Source organism: Sceloporus undulatus, chromosome 2 (assembly GCF_019175285.1).
Source record: "Sceloporus undulatus isolate JIND9_A2432 ecotype Alabama chromosome 2, SceUnd_v1.1, whole genome shotgun sequence".
In the NCBI taxonomy this organism is placed as follows: Eukaryota; Metazoa; Chordata; class Lepidosauria; order Squamata; family Phrynosomatidae; genus Sceloporus; species Sceloporus undulatus.
This window is the reverse complement of record NC_056523.1, coordinates 24,830,203-24,849,389: the sequence shown is the minus strand read 5'-3', so window position 1 is coordinate 24,849,389 and position 19,187 is coordinate 24,830,203. Positions and strand designations below refer to the sequence as shown.

General features: G+C 39.7%; 1 protein-coding gene across 1 annotated transcript in view; it reads left to right on the top strand.

Annotated features, from left to right (window-relative positions):
- LOC121923297 (monoacylglycerol lipase ABHD6-like) overlaps positions 1 to 11,610 on the top strand; it is a 29,298-nt gene extending 17,688 nt beyond the window's left edge. Inside the window, exons 7-11 of the mRNA XM_042453602.1 lie at positions 870 to 1,027; positions 4,835 to 4,889; positions 5,693 to 5,793; positions 9,816 to 10,030; positions 10,198 to 11,610. Coding sequence (XP_042309536.1) covers positions 870 to 1,027; positions 4,835 to 4,889; positions 5,693 to 5,793; positions 9,816 to 9,992 — 491 coding nt within the window. The 3' untranslated portion in view covers positions 9,993 to 10,030; positions 10,198 to 11,610. The remainder of the gene's footprint in view (positions 1 to 869; positions 1,028 to 4,834; positions 4,890 to 5,692; positions 5,794 to 9,815; positions 10,031 to 10,197) is intronic.
- Positions 11,611 to 19,187: the final 7,577 nt, after the last annotated feature.

Sequence of the window (19,187 nt, the reverse complement as noted above, 5' to 3'; positions counted from 1 at the left end):
CCAGGATTCCATAGCACTGAGCAATGTCAGTTAAAGTGGTGTCGAACAGCATTATTTCTGCAGTGCAAATTAGACCTAAGGGGATTCCAGCCAATGCCTTTAAACCTTCTGTATTGTGTCACCACTTTCCATTTTTTTTTTCTTGACAAGAAAAAAATGCTCGTATTTAATGAGGAAAAGACATAATAGCTGCACAATACCTAAGGGTTGCCAGGTGTCCCTTACTATACAAGATGTCCCATATTTGAGAGCTGGAAAGCTTATTCCTTATAGGATTGGCAGATATCCCTTAATATAAGATGTGACCTATCTGAGGGCTGAAAGGCTTATCCTTTTATTTAGATTGAATAAGATGCCCTACTTTTTTATTTTGGGATGTGGGCCTTTCATAAAGAAAGAAATCATGTAATTTATGAATCTGACAATGTGTTCATACATGGCTAAATTAAACTGACATCAATACTTTCATCAGGTATTTCAGCACAACCCAAATTTGTTAACAGCTGTTTCCTGATTGTCAACCCTTCAAATCATGAATTGGTCCTAGTGCTATTTCAAAAACCTGTCAACACTTTTGTTTGTTTGATTTCCATCTGGTGGCAATTTTGGGCATGATCCCTTTCTGCATTCTCCAATTCCATTATTCCTCCTTTCTCCACAAGTTGTGACCACTTTCATACCTATTTTCTTTGCTTCCCCTGTAGACAACCTTAATTTGCCCCTCACACCCATGGCGCATCCTTAACCATCAAGAACAAGCTCTAGAATGGCACTAGGCATCTTCATGGAACAGTTCTAAATCCCACTTTTTAGACTGGTTTGCCAATATGTTCTTTTTCAAAATATGTATCTTATCTCCCAAATCTTAGGTCTGCGGAGTCCAACTGTTTCTGAGTACATCAAGCGTATCTGGAATCAGGACAAATTAAATGTTGAGGACAATCCTCTCATACCTTCAACTGTAAAGCAGATGATAGAGCTCATCACATTGGGACTCTACCAGGTCCCCAAAATACTGAACACACAGGTACAGAGGGCATGCTGTTATTTGTAGTACTCTGGCCCAAATTTAGGGTCTTTCACACTAAATAAATAATAGCACTGTGATTCCATTATAATATAATAATAACAATATTAAATATTTATTTCTTACCCACCTCTCCTTATGGATTGAGGCAGGGGAAAAAACAATTAATAGACACACAACATCAGTTAAAGCACATCAGTTAAAATACTCATCAATTTTAAAAGTTCTATATACAGTTTAAAAGGACAAGATATACACATATTAAAACAATCCTCATTTAAAATTCATCATTATAAATTCACAATTTAAGCCTGATGGAAGAGACTGGTCTTCAGTACTCTTAAATTCAGACAGTGTATTCAGTTGTCAAATCTCTTCCGGCAGGTCAGTCCACAGTCAGGGGGCAGCTGAAGAAAAAGTCCTCTGGTAGACCGAAGAAAATGTTTGCCAGAGAACTTGAGGTTATAGGGTGGGTTATATGGGAAGATGTGATTCTGTAGGTAACCTAGACCCAAACCCATGTACCATTTTAAAGGTAATAACCAACACTTTGTACCTTGCCCAGAGACTAATTGACACCCAGTGGAGTAGTTTTAATACTAGTGTAATGGGATCACTCCTGAATGTTCGGTACTAGGGTTTGCGAGGCATTAGAGTTCTCCGACAGCCAGCATGACTAGAGGTTTGAGCATTGGACTAGGACTCTGGAGACCAGGGTTCAAATCCCTGCTCAGCCATGGAAATCCACTGGGTGACCTTTGGCAAGTCACACTCTCTCAGCCTCAGAGGGACGCAAAGGCAAACCCCCTCTGAACAAATCCTGCCCAGAAAACCTCATGATAGCTTTGCCTTAGGGTTGCTATAAGTTGGAAATGACTTCAAGGTGCACAACATCAAAGAGCTGTCTGAGAAAGAATTCTAAATGGCCCTCCCTAAAATGCAAGGGCCAGCATGCCATAGGAGGGAACCATGGCAATGAAAGTGGAATCATAGCACTACCATTTATTTGTGTATTTATTCAGAGGCTGTGGGGTGGGAGCAAGGTGATAGCACGCCATGCGGTCGAACTCAACCCCCATGCTGGCATGATGCTACATACCCCACCACACAGCAGGAAGCATCATGGCCGTTCCTTGGTGCAGCAAGTACATGTGCTGCACCAAAGGAGCACCAAAAAGAAGCTGCAGCGTGCAGTTGCCGCAGCCCTGATCAGGCTAGGAAAGGGACGGCTGTTAAAATATTTATGTCCTGCCCTTTGTCATGGGATTGCAGGACAGCATTCAATATGAAGAATTTGAAAGACGTTCAGATGAAAGCTTTAAAAGTAACCAAAATGAATTTTAAAAATCATATTAAACCAGACAACAGCTAGAACAACTTTCAAAGCTACAACGATGTAAAACAATGTACATGGACATTTTGAAGTAAATTAGTCCCCAAAGGTTTTAACACAAAGCCATGCTCTGGCTTGCTTCCAGAAAGGAAAAACAAAGCAAAACGCTGGCCCCAGTCACTCCTCCAAATGGAAGGCATCCCACAATTGGGATGCCACAACTGAGAGGACCCTTGTGTATTGTGAATCAAATGACTCATATCTCTGCATGCCTGCCTTTTTTCCATTCTTCTCCCTCTTGAACTGTTCTGCCAGTGTAGGCAGAAGAAGCAGAGACTGGAATCTGTGGTTATGAGGGAAACTGGGTCATAGATTGCATTTGGGCAAATTCCAACCTTTCACCTGGAACCGGGCTGGAACTCCCTGTTTCCCTGTCCCATGGGAACCGCATTGGATACAGCCTTTCTTGAGGAGGCCATTGGTTCACTCTCTGATATCTTGCATCAATCCCTGTCCTTATCTCAGCCTGTTTTTATATACCTAGTAATTAACACACCTTGCACAAAGGAAAGGGTGGGAAACTAATGCATGTGCATACAAATAAACACAGAAATATTAGAATGAGCTAAAAACCAGAATAGTTGTGTTGTTGTGTGCCTTCAAGTCATTTCTGACTTATGGTGACACTAAGGCAAACCAATTGTTGTTATTGTTGTTGTTGTTATATTTATTTATATTCTGCTTTTCCCCAAAATCAAGACTCAGAGTGGCTTACAATTTAAAAGAATAGTACAATTTAAAATACATTAAAAGCATACTATCATGGAGTTTCCTTAGCAAAATTAATGCCCATTTTGCTAACTGTTCTCAGAGGAGAGCATCCAGATGTATTTAAGCCAATTATGTTTCAGGAACATACAGTAATTGTTCCTTCTTCGGGGGGGCAAATCCAAGAAAATGACTACAGATGCATATCTCACCTTTCTCCCGAGTATCAGGACAAGACCTCTAACAACAATACAAATTTAGAGCAATACAAAAGCATTAAAAGTATAAATATAGGAGTTGTGAAGTTAAAAAATTAAACCTAAAAATATTAAAATGTATAAAGCACTATATAATAACCTTAAAAACAAAACTGCATAGCATTTAAAAGCCCACACTTTGTCAGTTTGTAAAAGTCTGACTGTAGCAACATGTTTTTGCCTGTCAGTAGAAAGAGAACAAGGATGGGGCCATCTAGGCCTCTCTAGGGAGGGAGTTCCAAAGACTGGGAGCAGCCACCAAGACGGCCCTGTCCTTTCTTCCCACCAAGTAAGACCTAGAAGGTGGTGGGACAGAGAGAAAGCCTTCTCCAGATGATCTTGGACCTCTAACAGACTCATAAAAGAGAATAAGGAGATTACTGCATTACTTTTTTGCCCAATCCAGACACAGGACAGGATCAGGCAGGAACGGGGGAAATGGGTGTTATCACACACAAAATTGCTGCTGCGCTACCAGCTGAGCACCACCTATCCCTGAGCTGGCCAATTTTGAAGGACAGAAAGCTTCCATACTACCAAAATCCACAAGATAAGTACAGCTCGGGGGTGGGTGGTGGTCGGCCAGCAGTGCAGCAGCAACTTTGTGTGTGATAGCACCCATTTCCCCCTGCTGCAGCCCAACTCCATCCTGTGCCCGGATCAGGCAAAAAATGTGTGTGTGATCTCCTAAATCTGATTTTTAGCTGGATTTTATCTCTTACATTTTAAAAAACAAACTACTATACATTTGTCCCTCCACATTTGCTGGGGATAGGGGTGCAGGGCCTCCATGAATGTGGAAAAACTGCAAATGAGAAAAACACTATGTTTTTACCTGAGAGAACACCTCTCTAGGAATGTCTAAGTCCTCCAGTGCAACTCTGTGGTCAACATCTGCCAGGCATTGACCATAGAATTGTGCTGAAGGAGCTACAAAGGCCTAGTAGAATGTTCTCTTTGGGAATTGCTAGGTCCTTCAGTGCGACTTTTGGATAAAGTTGACCATAGAGTTGTGCTGGTGGACTTAGATATTGCTAGAGAGAACATATTAATAAAATCTTTCACTAATCAAATCCACAAAAGTCAAAGCCACAAATTTGGAGGGACAAGTGCATTTCCTACAAGGCCCCACCATCCCATTCTCTTTGCATGCCATTCCTTTTTCACTTTATCCTCCACTCACCCATTCCATCCCATGATTGTCTCTGTGCGTTCCAGCTCATTGTCAAGAAAAATGTTGTGTGCCCGTCACTAAAAACCAACACAAGCAGCCTCAAATTCAGTGCATGCCCTTGGTAGATGAAATGCATAGTCCATGAGGGAGGTAAAGGGGGGGGGGCAGGGGGTTATAGAAACAGTGGGACCTATTGCCTTCACATAGGAACATTTGCATCTAATGGCTTTGTGCTTGCCCTGAAACTGACTTTTCTGTCTCTTTTCCCACCTTAGTTTCTAAAAGCATATCTTGACTATCAAAAGGCAAATAATGATTTCTTCAGAAAATGTAAGTACAATACTTATAACCTTTATGTTACCTTGAATCCTGACTTGGAGGTGGAGGCAATATGTGAAGATAATTTTAAAATGAGTGAATGTGGGTTTTTTCTGTTGATTACTTGGTTGGGAGGGTTTCTTTTGTTTTTGTTTTGCTTTTTGCTTCCACATGTTTCAGTATTAAATATACAATTGGGGGGGGGTCTTCTGAAGAGTACACTGGAGAGTTCTTTGCACTCTTCAAGAAATCATAGGTCATTTTCAGGTTTCTGTATTGAATGAAAATGTCATTACTCTGGTAATGATGGCAGCATTTATAACTCCATATTCATAATTCATAGTTCATTATATGAATTGCCGCAATACGGCTCTGTAAAAGTACTATGACAAGCCTCTAACTCCTTTTACTATACAACCCAAAGCAAGGGAATGAATCAATTTATAGACAGGATATAGCAATCAGAAATAAGCTAATTGAGCTGCTCCCATAATGGTTGATCCTATATATAACAAAGTTATACATGTTATATCTACAATTTTATTTATATTTCAATAGTGTTAAATCAACAGGACATGAATAAATTAATGAAAAAACACATCAAAAGCCACACAGAATGGAGGAGAATTTAGTTGTGACCTTGTGGTGTTTCAGCTTGGATAGGACATGGTGGGTGATTTTCCACGGTTTCACACCACCACAGTTTGCTAAGCTGCAAAACAGATCCACATATTATCTGTGGCACATCTGTGACGTGTACCATGATGAGTACAGTGAGGGAAACAATCCTTAACTCTCCTTCTTTACTGGTGTAGGTTTTGTGGACATCACAAGTGAAGAGTCCAGGTTCATCCTTCAGGACAACTTGAACAAGATCAAAGCTCCACTGCAAGTTATTTGGGGAAAGGATGACAAGGTAATGTACACGATATCCTCGTATCTGTTGCTCTGTTTTCTTTAGTTGTGGAGTTGTTGGGTGCTATTTAAAATTAATTATTTTACTTGATCTCACTAATAGTTTTTGTTACATTATGAATCCCTTTAAGAACTCTTAATCATCACCTGGAACTTCCACATAATCAAAAGAAGTCTTCGGAAAGGGCAGAGGTAGGGATCCCTATCAAATTACAAGAAAAGAGGTGTTGCCAAAACATTTTCACCCCACAATTTTTAGCATGAATAACTTCTTTACTATAAGAAATGTTCAGCTATGGAACAAATTGACTTGGCAGAAGAATGGACTCCCCTTTCTTGGAGTTCTTTAAACAGAGGCTGGATGGACATTTTCCAGTAGTGCTCTAGTTGTGTATGCCTGCATGGCAGGGGGTTGAACTAGATGCCTCTTGTGGCCCCTTTAAGCTCTAAAATCCTATGATCCTATGATACATGGGCATCTGACCATTCAGGAGAACAGACTCCTATAATATTTCTACCTGCATTGCACCATTAACTGAATATGTGGAACCCCCAGCCAACACTTCTAAAATGGCCTGTGGCTTAAAAACAAAATATGAAATGAACTGGAATACTGAGCTTGTGAGAGACAGTATGGTGCAGTGGTTTGAGCATTGAACTCTGGAGACCAGGGTTCGAATCCTCACTCAGCCATGGAAACCCACTGGTGATTTTGGGCACGTCACCTTCTCTCAACCTCAGAGGAAGGCAAACCCCCTCTGAATAAATCTTGCCAGGAAAACCCTGAGATAGGTTCACCTTGTTGTTGCTGTTGTGTGCCTTCAAAGTCGTTTCCAACTTATGGCAAGCCTAAGGTGAACCTATCATGGAGTTTTCCTGGCAAGAGTTATTCAGAAGAGATTTGCCATTGCCTTCCACTGAGCTGAGTGAGTGTGACTTGCCCAAGGTTAGCCAGTGGGTTTCATGGCCTTGCTGGGAATCAAATCTCGGTCTCTAACCTTTTAGTCCAACACTCAAACCGCTACTCCACACTGGCTCTCTGATTTGCCTTACGGTCACCATAAGCTGGAAATGACTTAAAGGCACACAACAGCAACAACAACAACAACAGAGCATGGAAATGTTTACTTTGGGGATAATAACTCCCAGAATCCCCCAGTCAACATGGCCAATGGGTAGCTTTTAAGGAGACATTTTCATTGTTGTTATTATTATTCTGCCTTTGCTCCAAAATTAGAACTCAAGACACCTCACAAAAATTAAAACAAATGCCGATAAAAGGAGATGCAAAGAGATAAGTAAAAACATACATGTGACAGAACCGCAGTTCCAACCTGCTCATATTATCTTTTACCCTCAAGATCCCTCCTTGGATCTGGTATACTCAGACCTCAAAGTGACCACTACTGAGGACAACTGACTAGGTTGATCGGTGGATTCAGTGTGGTTGAATGCGACCGTTTCCCCCTTTCAATTCTTAAATGAAAACAGTCAGACACCTGTGTGTGTGTGTGTGTGTGTGTGTGTGTGTGTGTGTGTGTGTAACTAGTCAGGATTTATTTTTAAAACAATTCAGTTAAACGTGAACTCCTCACATTCTTTCGACTTTCCTAGCCACCAAAACCCTGTTCAGATCATCACCCTGCCTCTGACTACCCTAACTTAATTTCATCTTTTTCCATCTGATTCTTTGAAAGTCAAGCTGCTAGGATATAACACTCTCATCCACCCCTTTCACAGTCTTCTGAAGGCTGTACTTGGCTAGTGCTAACTCTGTAAAACCAATCTATAAAAAGCAGTCAAAAGTTAAACACAGATTTGCTATTTAATTAGTCTTTTTGCCTTCCTCTTGTTATTTTGTTAGCCTGGTCCTTAGAATATCTTGTTATGACAGATGTTCACATTGGTTATGTCTTGCAGTTGACAATTTTGACCAGACATCATTAACTGCTTTTCTGTTGATGAATTTATCATTTTGCATTTATCTCAAATTGTATAATTTTTGTTATGTCCGTATATAAGATTAATATTTCACCTACATTACAGTTGTCATATTTTGTTAGTGACATCCCCTTTGTAGACTTAGAAATGTACATCATTGCAGTTGTGTTTTTACCATTCTAGGGATTTAAAGAACACTCACAAAGTTTATTGTCAATAAGAAAGGGTTCTCCATGCATCAAGGCACACTTATCACACTTGGGGGGGGGGGGATATCGACCACTTTGAATTTGTTCATCCCTCTACGTGTGTGTATGTGTGTGTGTGAGAGAGAGAGAGAGAGAGAGAGAATAGTGACTAAATAGAACTCACTAACGCAGTTACAAATGTGTAACCTAGAACTACACACTGACTTGAAATCGACAAACATCTGGACAACTTCAACAGGAAACAAGAAACCCTTTTGACTGTTTCCTATTCATGCTCCCTACATATTTCCTAGTTTAGGAGATATGTAGGCACTATGAAAATTTCCCAGTCTCTTCTCACTGAGCAGCAGCAGCTGCAATTGACATGATCCTTTGTCAGGAAGCAGCTGAGTGATGTTCCCACTCCTCTTTATGTGAGCGATGCCCAGTGTGTGCTTGTCACTGTCACAGTAGAGATTGCTCATGGGATGAGGGTGGGAACATTAGTGAGCTGCTTCCCAAATGACATGAGAATAGACCTCCGTCAACTACAGTAGTCGCTGCCTGATAAGTGGGGATGCGGGGGGATGGCTCAGGAAACACTACATAGCTAAGTAACCATGGTGGTTACGTATTAATAACTGCCTTAATAAATTCAGGAGACACTACAGAGCTAAGTAGCTATGGTGGTTATGCATTCATAACTGCCTTAGTGAATTCAGGAGACACTACAAAGCTAAGTAATTTCAGTGATTACACATTCATGAATTCAGGAGACTCTATGGAGTTAAGTAACTATGATGCTTATGCATTCATAACTGCCTAAGTAAATTCAGGCCAGAATTTGTGTCAGCAGCAGCAATAGCAAAAATGTTGTCTGTACTAAGAATATATTTTGCAGAACCCCACCCCACACCAAAATTGCATTCAGTGAAAAAGAAACATACAAAAAATTGTAAAATCTCCCTCACCAGTGTGAAGTCAAAGGATTTCATGGCTGGCATCCATAGTTTTTTGTGGGTTTTTTGGGCTATGTGGCCATGTTCTAGAAGAGTATGTTCCTGACATCTGTGGCATCTGGCATCTTCAGACAAATCTTCTCTGAAGATGCCAGCCACAGAAGCTGGCAAACATCAGGAGCAAACTCTTCTAGAACATGGCCACATAGCCTGAAAAACCCACAAAAAAAAACCTCTCACCAATCTCAAAAGGCAATAAAGAAATAAAGAAATAAATGGAACTCTTTTAATGTCACCCAGTGGGAGTAAACTTTTGAAATGTGCATTTCTAACATTATATTCCTAATACAGATTTGTGAGAGTGATGTTGATGTAATTGTCATTACCAGTTAAATTCTGCATCTAAAGTCACTCTTGTTAATTCTCTGTTTATATTCACTCCACCCACACATAGTCAGTACAGTTGGCCTTCCATAGCCACAGATTCTTTATCCACAGATGCAAGCATCCATGACTTGAAAACATAATAAATTCCAAAAAGCAAACCTTGATTTTGCTATTTTATATAAGGGACATCATTTTACTATGCCATTGTATTTAATGAGACTTGAGCATCCATGGATTTTGGAATCCACAGGGGGTCCTAGAACTAAATCCCAGTGGATACCAAGGGCCCACTATATGTATACCTGAACCTCCAAGACTGCATTCTATGTGTGCATCTGAGGATGTGGTCTGTGGTCCTTGACTGCTAAAATAAATCTGTTAATTTTAATGGTGTCTGTTCTACTGGAGTGGACTAGGAGATTCCCCCAGCACTGTTCTAGATCAATTGTCACTGAAAAAGTTTGCAGTTCCAGTTCTTAGCAATAGGTGCACTCAGTTTTCGTTTAAAAATGTGGATTTCACACATAACTCACTAATACTTTTTGTAGGTGTTAGATCCATCTGGTGCAGAAGTTTTAGCCGCTGCCTTTCCCAGCTACCAAATCCAGATGCTTGAGAAATGTGGACACTTCGTAGTAGGTGACAGGCCTAGGAAATCTGCCAAGCTCCTCATGGAATTCTACAATTCAATTTTCAGTCCAACTGAGAGTAAGAAGTTGGCATAATCCTCACTGAAGAGTCAAGCAGTTGGAAAGTATTCAAAGTGAGATTCCACTCTGGAAAGGAGGGTGGGGGGAACAGGACTGGCGTTGTGAATGCCTACAGTGCTTCTTTACACATTGGTTTTTGAATGGTGGGCTGGCCTTGACTGCCCTATCCCAGACTTAATCTGCGATTTTCATGTCTGACTTCTGTTCTTAAAAATTGCAGGCTTTACAAAGGCCAGACTGGTGCAAATACCTCTCTTGAGATGCTGGAATGGATGGATGGGAGTAAACAGAGCATGAAAAGTCTACTTCTCTGGGCTACTGATCCCAGAATCACCACAGAATGGGCAATTTGGGAAGGTCTAGTTTGAAAAATAATGGCTGGCATCCTGTTCTTGAATTATAATGGTGTAAGTTATAGTTATGCCATCACAGCTCACTTTTTTGTTATGAAGAATGGATTTCTGTTGTACCCATGCAACAACCAGAATCCCTTCAAATACCTACATTGAAAGCATTACCTATATGTACCAACAAGGAATTACAGTAATAAACAGACAGGCCTTTAATTTCTAGGTGCTACTGTCTGGTGGTACAAAAGGTGGTTATTAATGGATTATTTCCAGCATGCAAAAATGCACATTTGCAATGGCACAATGATGGAACAAAGCCAGAACACCAACAACGTCATGTAGTAGGACACGATTGCTGGTGGTGTTGCTGTGTCCCTGTGTCACCACACTGACGTGGTGCAATAAGGCCCTAAGGCAACGACCTCTGCTGTCCACATCCCTTCTAGCAACATCATGCTCTCTTCATTCTACTCATTGTACTCAATATTGTATTCATTCACATTTCTGTCCATCCAGTATTTGCTCAAGTGATTATGCTAAAGCTTCTTGGATGAAGCCAATATTTACCAGTGTTCATTTGTGTGCCTGTGTGTGTTTAACTACAACAGGAGTGGGGGAGCTTTTGCTCTTTCAGATGTTTTGGAATTTCTAAGAATCCCTTACTATCACTGGTCATATTGACTTGGGCTCTTGGGAGTTCAAGTATGGAAAATTGAGGGGAAGGTTTTCCCCATTCCTGCTTTACTGGTTTAGTATTTTGAGGATTGGATTAATTAGGATTAAGGATTATTAAGAAGAACAAAAAAGACTACTGAGCATCAACAAAGAAGGAAATAAGGCTGAAAGCCGATTACTCTCACCCCTTGCACAGATATCCTTGCAATATTCATTATATTAATACAATTCTTGTTTTAATTTCCTGGAGCATATGGTTGTCATTTGGTTCATATGCCCAACTGGCTTTAAGATCAATTATTTGCATTCTTAACAGGTACTGAAACAAAATAATATTATGTACAAAGTAGATTAGGAACAGTTGATTAGAAATGTGATGGTAGTCAAGCATGGTTTTGAGTTACACTGAAGGAAGAAGTAAAATGCAAACAGTGGAACAGAATTAGAATGGGCACTCAACAACAACAGCAAAACTACACTTGCAGCTTTTTAATCTTGTTCCCAGTGTCACTGCCACCACCTTTGCCCCTGCTAGCATAGATCCAACAGCAGAGCAACCCAGCAGGATCACAGAGATAAACGTAAGTGTCTCTTAAACAAAAATGTTACAAAAACAGGGCATTTCTGACTCTATTCAGAGTCAGATAACTACTGGCAAACTGTACAATGTACAATATACAATAGTCAATATGTACCTTGAAATCATTTCTGATGTATGATGACCCTAAGGTCATGGGCCTTTTCTTGGCAGAACTTGTTCAAAAGGGATTTGTCCTTGCCTTCCTCTGAGGTTGAGAGAATATGGCATGCTCAAAGTCACCTAGTAGGTTGTCAAATCCAGCAGGATACCAAAGTTCAGAAACTCAGGTTCCGTTGTAAAAGCTCAAAGACCTGAGCCACGCTGAGATCGCCTAATACAAGGTAAGCCAGTGAGGTGTAGTAGTTTGAGCATTGGTCTATGACTGGAGACCAGAGTTCAAATCCTCGCTCAACCATGAAACCCACTGGGTGACCCTGGGCAAATCACACTCTCTCAGCCTCAAAGGATGACAATGGCAAAGCAAACCCCCTATGAAGGAACTTGCCAACAAGACCTTGTGATTGGTTCACCTTAGGGTCACCATACGTTGAAAATGACTTGAAGACACACAACAACAACAACAACAACAACAAATATTTTCATATATAAATGAAGGTGATTTGGAACCTAATGCACATTCAGTTGGTTCACCTTTGAAGACCCTTGGTTCGCCTTGGCAAGGGAATGGTCAGAGTACTACACTTTCCCCCTTCAGAGTACTGTTTTGCAGTTGTGAGAGGGGAGGAAAGAAGAAAGAGGGAGCTGGCTTAATACTAGAGGCCTCTAGACAGTGAAGAGGCACTCGCTGGGTATCTCTGATATCTTGTTTTTGGTGTCATACTGCTCTTATTTGTTTCCATTTCTGCTCCCCTGATGAAATAAAGATTATTTTAAGTCAACATTTATTCACATATTAATGTACAGGTTGAGTCTCCGCTATCAAAAATGCTTGGGACCAGAAGCTTTTGGGATTTCAGGATTTCTTTTTGGATTTTGGAAGATTTGCATATACATAATGAAATATCGTAGAAATGAACCCCAAATCTATGTTTTGTATATACCTGATACACATAGCCTGAACGTAATTTTATGCACAGTATTTTTAATAATTTTGTGCATGTGACAAAGTTTGTGTGCACTGAATCATCAAAAAGTAAGTGTTACTTATCTCCATTGCTGATGTAGACAATTTTTTTGGAATATTTTGGATTTCGGAATTGCAGATAAGGGAGGCTCAACCTATAATAAAATCAAAATATGTAATGTAATTTAAAAATAAATAAAGCAAAAAAAAAAGCCACACAAGTCGCCAGTTTTCTTTCTTCAAAGGCAAAGGTGAGAAAAGTTACTCTTTTGGACTATAATTCCCAACATCTGGCTGGAGGACTGTAGGAGCTGTCAGGAAAGAAAACCAAATCTGACAGCAAGGGATTTTTTTTTGACTAACGTCTTTCACCAGTACAGCAAGTTCTGGGTACATAAGCACAAATGCTGACTATTTGTTTACTGGTTTAATTACTTAATTGCTTGCCATAACTGGTCCCTGGGCAGTTCAAACCATTGGGTAGTTCAAACCAGCTTGGCCATGAAACCCACTGAGTGACCTTGGGCAAGTCACACTTTCTCAGCCTCAGGGGAAGGCAATGGCAAACCTCCTCTGAACAAATCTTGCCAAGAAAACCCAATGATGGGGTTACCTTAGGGCTGGACATAAGCCAGAATGATTTGAAGGCACACAGCACAGCACACATAAGATGAAGACAACTTGACAACAGATAACAACAACACTAAGAGCTATTATTCCTCGCTTTAATCTTAACTTTAGAGGAGTTATCCAAGGTCCTCTTCATCTTTGACAAAATCGACTACAAGACTGCTTCAGGGTTCAGCCTTGGGCTTGGTGTTCTTCAACATCTTTATCAGTGACATGGATGATGGGATGGATAGCATGCAGATTAAATTTACAGATGACACCAAATTCAGAGTGGGATGTAATACCTCCAGAGGTCAGAATCTATATTCAAAACGAATTCAATAGACTAGTCAGCTGGGCCAAAATTAACAAAATGAATTTCAACAGGAATAAATGTACAGTACTACATTTAATAATAAATAAATGTAAATAATATAAAATTAAGGTAGTAGATCTGGACAGGAAAAATGAAATGCACAAATATAGGAAATATATATAGGAAAAATATCTAGGGGCCTTAAAAGACCATAAACTGAACATGAATAAACAGTGTCATGCAGTAGCCAAAAAGCCAGTAAAATTGTAGGTAGCATGAACAGGAGTACAGCATAAAGATAGAACTAAGTAGTAGTTAGTCCTAAATAATATCACTCTATTTCGCTTTGTGTCCAGTTCTGGACTGCACAGTTCAAGAAGGATATTGACAAGGTGGAACATGTGCAGAGGAGGGCAACTAGGATGGTAAGAGGTATGGAAACCAAACAATATAAGGAACCCTATGTTTAGCTTGGAGAAGAGGTGGAAAAGGAGGTGAGATGGGAGGGAAATCTAACAGCACCCTTGACATTATCTGATATATCTTATCCTGCATTTGCACAGATGTCTGCATTTGATCCAGATGCAGTGATGGAGTGATTTTATAGCCACAGCTACTTAAGCACAGTTACATTCTTGTGAGAGAGGGATAAAATGCAATAGGACAGAGAAAGATGCAAGTTGTGAACCTGGACATAAATCTTCAAAGAGCTGCATAAGATTATGAAATTCTTTCAAGAAGCTAGTCTGTTATCATTTCCCTGTGAAAGCAATAAATCTGCTTACCAACCATCAAGTCAAAACCTTCTCTGAAGAGATTTCTTTGGTTGTATGTGCAGTCGCTGAAGATTTGTATGTTCAATTCAGCACCTTGGGCAGCTCCTTTAAAGTCTGGAACGCCTGTTTGGCTGCACAGCCATCTTTTCATAAATTCAGGATCTGCTGAAAGTAAAGAGGAGCAGCTTTGTCTACTTTTCCTCCACCTTCCATTCAGGTTAACATTCATTTAACAATGACGTCATGAGAAAATCAACCGGCTTTTGTGTTTGTTTGTTTTTCCAATTTAAACCCCCATTGTTGCACGGGATTTCCCCAATGTGATAAACTCCTATGAAAGCTTATGCTACAACCTCTTTCAGAGGTGAGTCTCAAAGCTGATACAAGATCTCTTTGCATACTGATATCCCAGACTAACACAACTCTACCTGAACTCCAGAGCCATAGTCCAACACTCAGACCTCTACACCACACTGGCTCTTTCCCAAGGTAGAACCACTGAATCAGTGGAATTCACAGAAGTGTTGACTTTCCATTCAGCAGTTGGTTCAACAGGTCAACTCATTAACAGCAATGGGGTGACTACTTACAAGACAAACCATGAGGGGGCGCCAACAGACAATTTTGTGTTTCCAATTATAATACATTTAATGAGTGTTCATGTTTTAAAGCATTTTCCCCATTGGCTAAAACCTGTGCACACTTTTAACTATCTGCATTTTAGTTATGTGCATTTGCTTGTGTATATTTTAAAAAATATAAAATGCTCCAGGGCTCATGGATTATGCTGAATCCATCTCATAGTTCCTAGTACAATGGCTTGGGTCTGAATGATTTAACATAAGTGCTGGCTCAGCATTCAGCCATTGATTCTATAAGACATCTCCACTTGGGACTATCAGTCAGATCTAGGGCATAGTTTCTGCATGATGAGAAATTTGAAGATACACACTTTTTCCATTAACACAGACCATGAATTAGATAAATTTGGCTGTCTTTAAAAAAAAAAAGAAAAAGCTAAATTAATATCAATTTCTTTTCTATTCCTTCAGTACTTCTGCATAAATTAGCAAAGTGTAAAAGACAGACAAATAGACACAATCTCATAGAATCACAGAATCATAGAATCGTAGAGATGAAAGAGACTGCAAGGGCCATCCAGTCCAACCCCATTCTGCCATGCAGGAAATCTAAATCAAAGCATCCCCGACAGATGGCCGTCCAACCGCTGTTTAAAGACCTCCAGGGAAGGAGACTCCACCACACTCCGAGGAAGGAGTGTGTTTCACTGTCAAACAGCCCTTACTGTCAGGAAGTTCCTCCTAATGTTGAGGTGGAATCTCTTTTGCTATAGCTTGCATCCATTGCTCCTGGTCCTAGTCTCTGGAGCAGCAGAAAACAAGCTTGCTCCCTCCTCAATATGACATCCCTTCAAATATTTAAACAGGGCTATCATATCACCTCTTAACCTTCTTTTATCCAAGCTAAACATCTCCAGCTCCCTGAGTCTTTCCTCATAGGGCTTCATGGTTTCCAAACTCTTCACCATTTTAGTCGCCCTCCTTTGGACACGCTCCAGTTTCTCAATGTGGGACAATACTCATCATTCCCTGGGTGTTCCATTTTTTAAAAAATAAAGCATTGTAGAGAATTGAAAACAGAAGCAGCCAGCAGAAGCCTAACTAAACATAATTGACCAAGAATCAGAAGAGCAAAAATTTTAATAGGCACTTTTAATAGGCAAAAATAATATGAAGAAACCATAGGTAACAGATAAAACATTATGAGCAATAAAGGAAAGAAGAGAAGCAAAACAAAAAGGAGATAGGAACAAGCTAAGAACCATGAATGCAACAGTACAATGGCTTATGTGGAAAGATAAAGAAAACTACTACAATGACCAGTACAGAGAAATAGAAGACAACAAAAAGGGAAGAATCCACAAGATTAGGAAATCTTTTCAAAGGAAAAGTTCAAACAAAGGATTGGGATGCTCTATGACAAAAAAAATAACACCGTTCAAGACCAAGAAGGAATAAAAGTACAACGGATGCAATACACAGAAGAGCTATATAAAAGTCAAAATTAAGGACACATGGAACAAAGAGCCATATGATGATGAACCCCAAATTCTAAACAAAAATGAGGTGGACGCTGCCCCCACATCCATACATGGTAAAGGGGAATACAATGGCTTGTACGATTCTAACTTTTGTGCTGAGTTGTATATCTACATTTTAGGATCTCTTCTAGTTCTTTCATAGCTGCCCTTCCCATTCTTAATCTTCTTCTGATTTCCTGGCTGCAGTCTCCATTTCTATCAATGTTTGACCCCAGGTATGGGAATTCTTTTACTATTTCTGTTTCTTCATTGTCTAATTCAAATTTGTGTGGGTTCTCTGTGGTCATTATTTTTGTTTTCTTTATGTTCAACAATAAGCCAGCCTTTGCACTTTCTTCTTTTATCGTCCTTAGTCATTGTTCTAGGACTGTAAGGTTTTCTGTTAGTACTATGGTGTCATCTGCGTAACTCAGATTGTTGATATTCCTTTCTCCTGTTTTCACTCCTCCTTCTTCTGTGTCCAAGCCTGCTTTTCTTACAATATGTTCTGCATATAAGTTGAACAGGTAGGATGATAAGATGCAGCCTTGTCTGACTGCTTTGGCAATTGGAAATCATTCTGTTTCTCCATGTTTTGTTCTAACAGTAGGTTCTTGTCCTTGGTACAGATTCTTCAGATGGATTATCAGATGTATTGGCACTCTCATGTCTTTAAGGTCATTCCATAGCCTTTCATGATATACAGTGGACCCTTGTTATATGCTGGGGTGTGGTTCCAAGATCCCCTGTGGATAACAAAATCCGTGGATGCTCAAGTCCCATTAAATACAATGACATAGCAAAATGGTGTCCCTTATAAAAAATGGAAAATCAAGGTTTGATATTTGAAATTTATACTTTATTGGAACATTTTCAAACCATGGATGCTTGAATCCGTGTATAAAAAATCCGTGCATTCAAAGGCCTTGCCATAGTCTATGAAATGCATCCTGATTTTCTTTTGGAATTCCTTGGTGTGCTTCACTGGCCATCATATTTTTGCAATGTGATCCCTAGTTTTAAGTAATACTTTTAAATAGATACTTTTTTTCAACATAGTGAATATTGTTGAAACAGAAATATACTTGGAAACCTATAAATATGAACAGAGTGTTGTGACTAGTGAACAGAAAGTTTACACTTTATCTATACCAGCATACTTTTTTTTTTCTTATTCAGCTTTCAACTGAAACAACAATTTGTAAAGGAAAAGGAAAAATGCTGATGGGGGAATATATACATTTCAGTTTCTCTTGGATTCTCATTTCCCCCCTGTCTTACCTACTTTCTGTCCCATGTCTGAATACATATGTATCTTTTTTAAAAGTCTCCATGAACATCTGTATGCATGTTTGTGTCCTAACACATTTCTGTACCCAATTTTGCCTAATATAGGCATTATTTGCAAGCAATGTTTACCTCCTATAATGCAATCTGCATGAAGCTTTGACATTATTGTCCATGTTTTTGTATACCTGCTTGATAAGAGTACTGTATTGCATACTGAATTGTAACTGTGTTTAGGTTTGCATATTGGTTTGGGAAGTTATTAGTCAAACAGATCTGTACTTCAATGCAAACATTATAAACCAAAATTAATTTTCCCCTTCCTAACTGCAGAATAACAAAACTCAGAGGCTGGAAATAAAATCCCAAGCCAAAGGCCACCTGTTCAGCAAGCAGCAGGTATCTCAGAGCAATGTAGCAAAAAGCAAAATCATTTAGGGTTGGGTTCATATGTCCTTTTGTGATTTCACTGTTATAATTGTTAATTAATTGGTTGTGTTGCCTACATTTGATGTGTGATGCATAACAGAACAAAACCTCTCAGCATTGCCTCATCTGTTGTAATTCACGCCCATGTCTACATTGTAATAGGACAGATACATCACAAAGCTATCCTTCTGTGTTCAGTATATATGTGCCTTCAAGTCTTCAATACGTGTGTGGAAACCACATGATTTTCTGAAAAGGGGAATACTTGGGGTGCTTTAACATTTCCATCTTCTGAAATATAGTCATGTTGTTGTTGTTAGCTGCATTTGAGTCGACCTTGATTCATGGCGATCCTGTGAATGAGATGTCTCCAAGTTCCCCTATTCTCTAGCTTTCTGCTCAGGTCCTGTAGGCTCCATTATATAATCTATCCATCTGGCATGTGGTCTTCCGCTCTTTCTACTTCCCTCCACCTTCCCCAGCATCATTGCCTTTTCTAGTGAGTCCGGCCTTCTCATGTGGCCAAAGTACAACAGCCTCAGTTTAGTCATCTCATCAGTTAAAAACACATAGCAATTATAATAACAGACAAGACACACGTATAGTAAAAGAATTCACATTTAAAATTCATCATTTAAAATTTACAGTAAAGTCTTGACTAATACTAATAAAATTGTTCTTGTTTGCTACTGAGACAGGTTGCAAGGCTGATCTGTTTTGGGAGGGAAGGGAAACTCTTTGGCCAGAGATAATATATTTCCACACAGATTTAGGCTTCAACTTGCAGTCCATGTTTGACTTGGGGTTGAGCCAGTGGGGTTGATATCTCAGTTCTTCAGCTAAAAGTACCAGCCAGGGCTGTTGTTTTTGTTGCTGCTGCTGTTGTTGTGTGCCTTCAAGTCATTTCCTACTTATGGTGACTCTGAAGCAACCCTATCACAGGGTTTTCTTGGCAAGATTTGTTCAAAGGAGGCTTGCCTTTGCCTTCCTCTGAGGCTGAGAG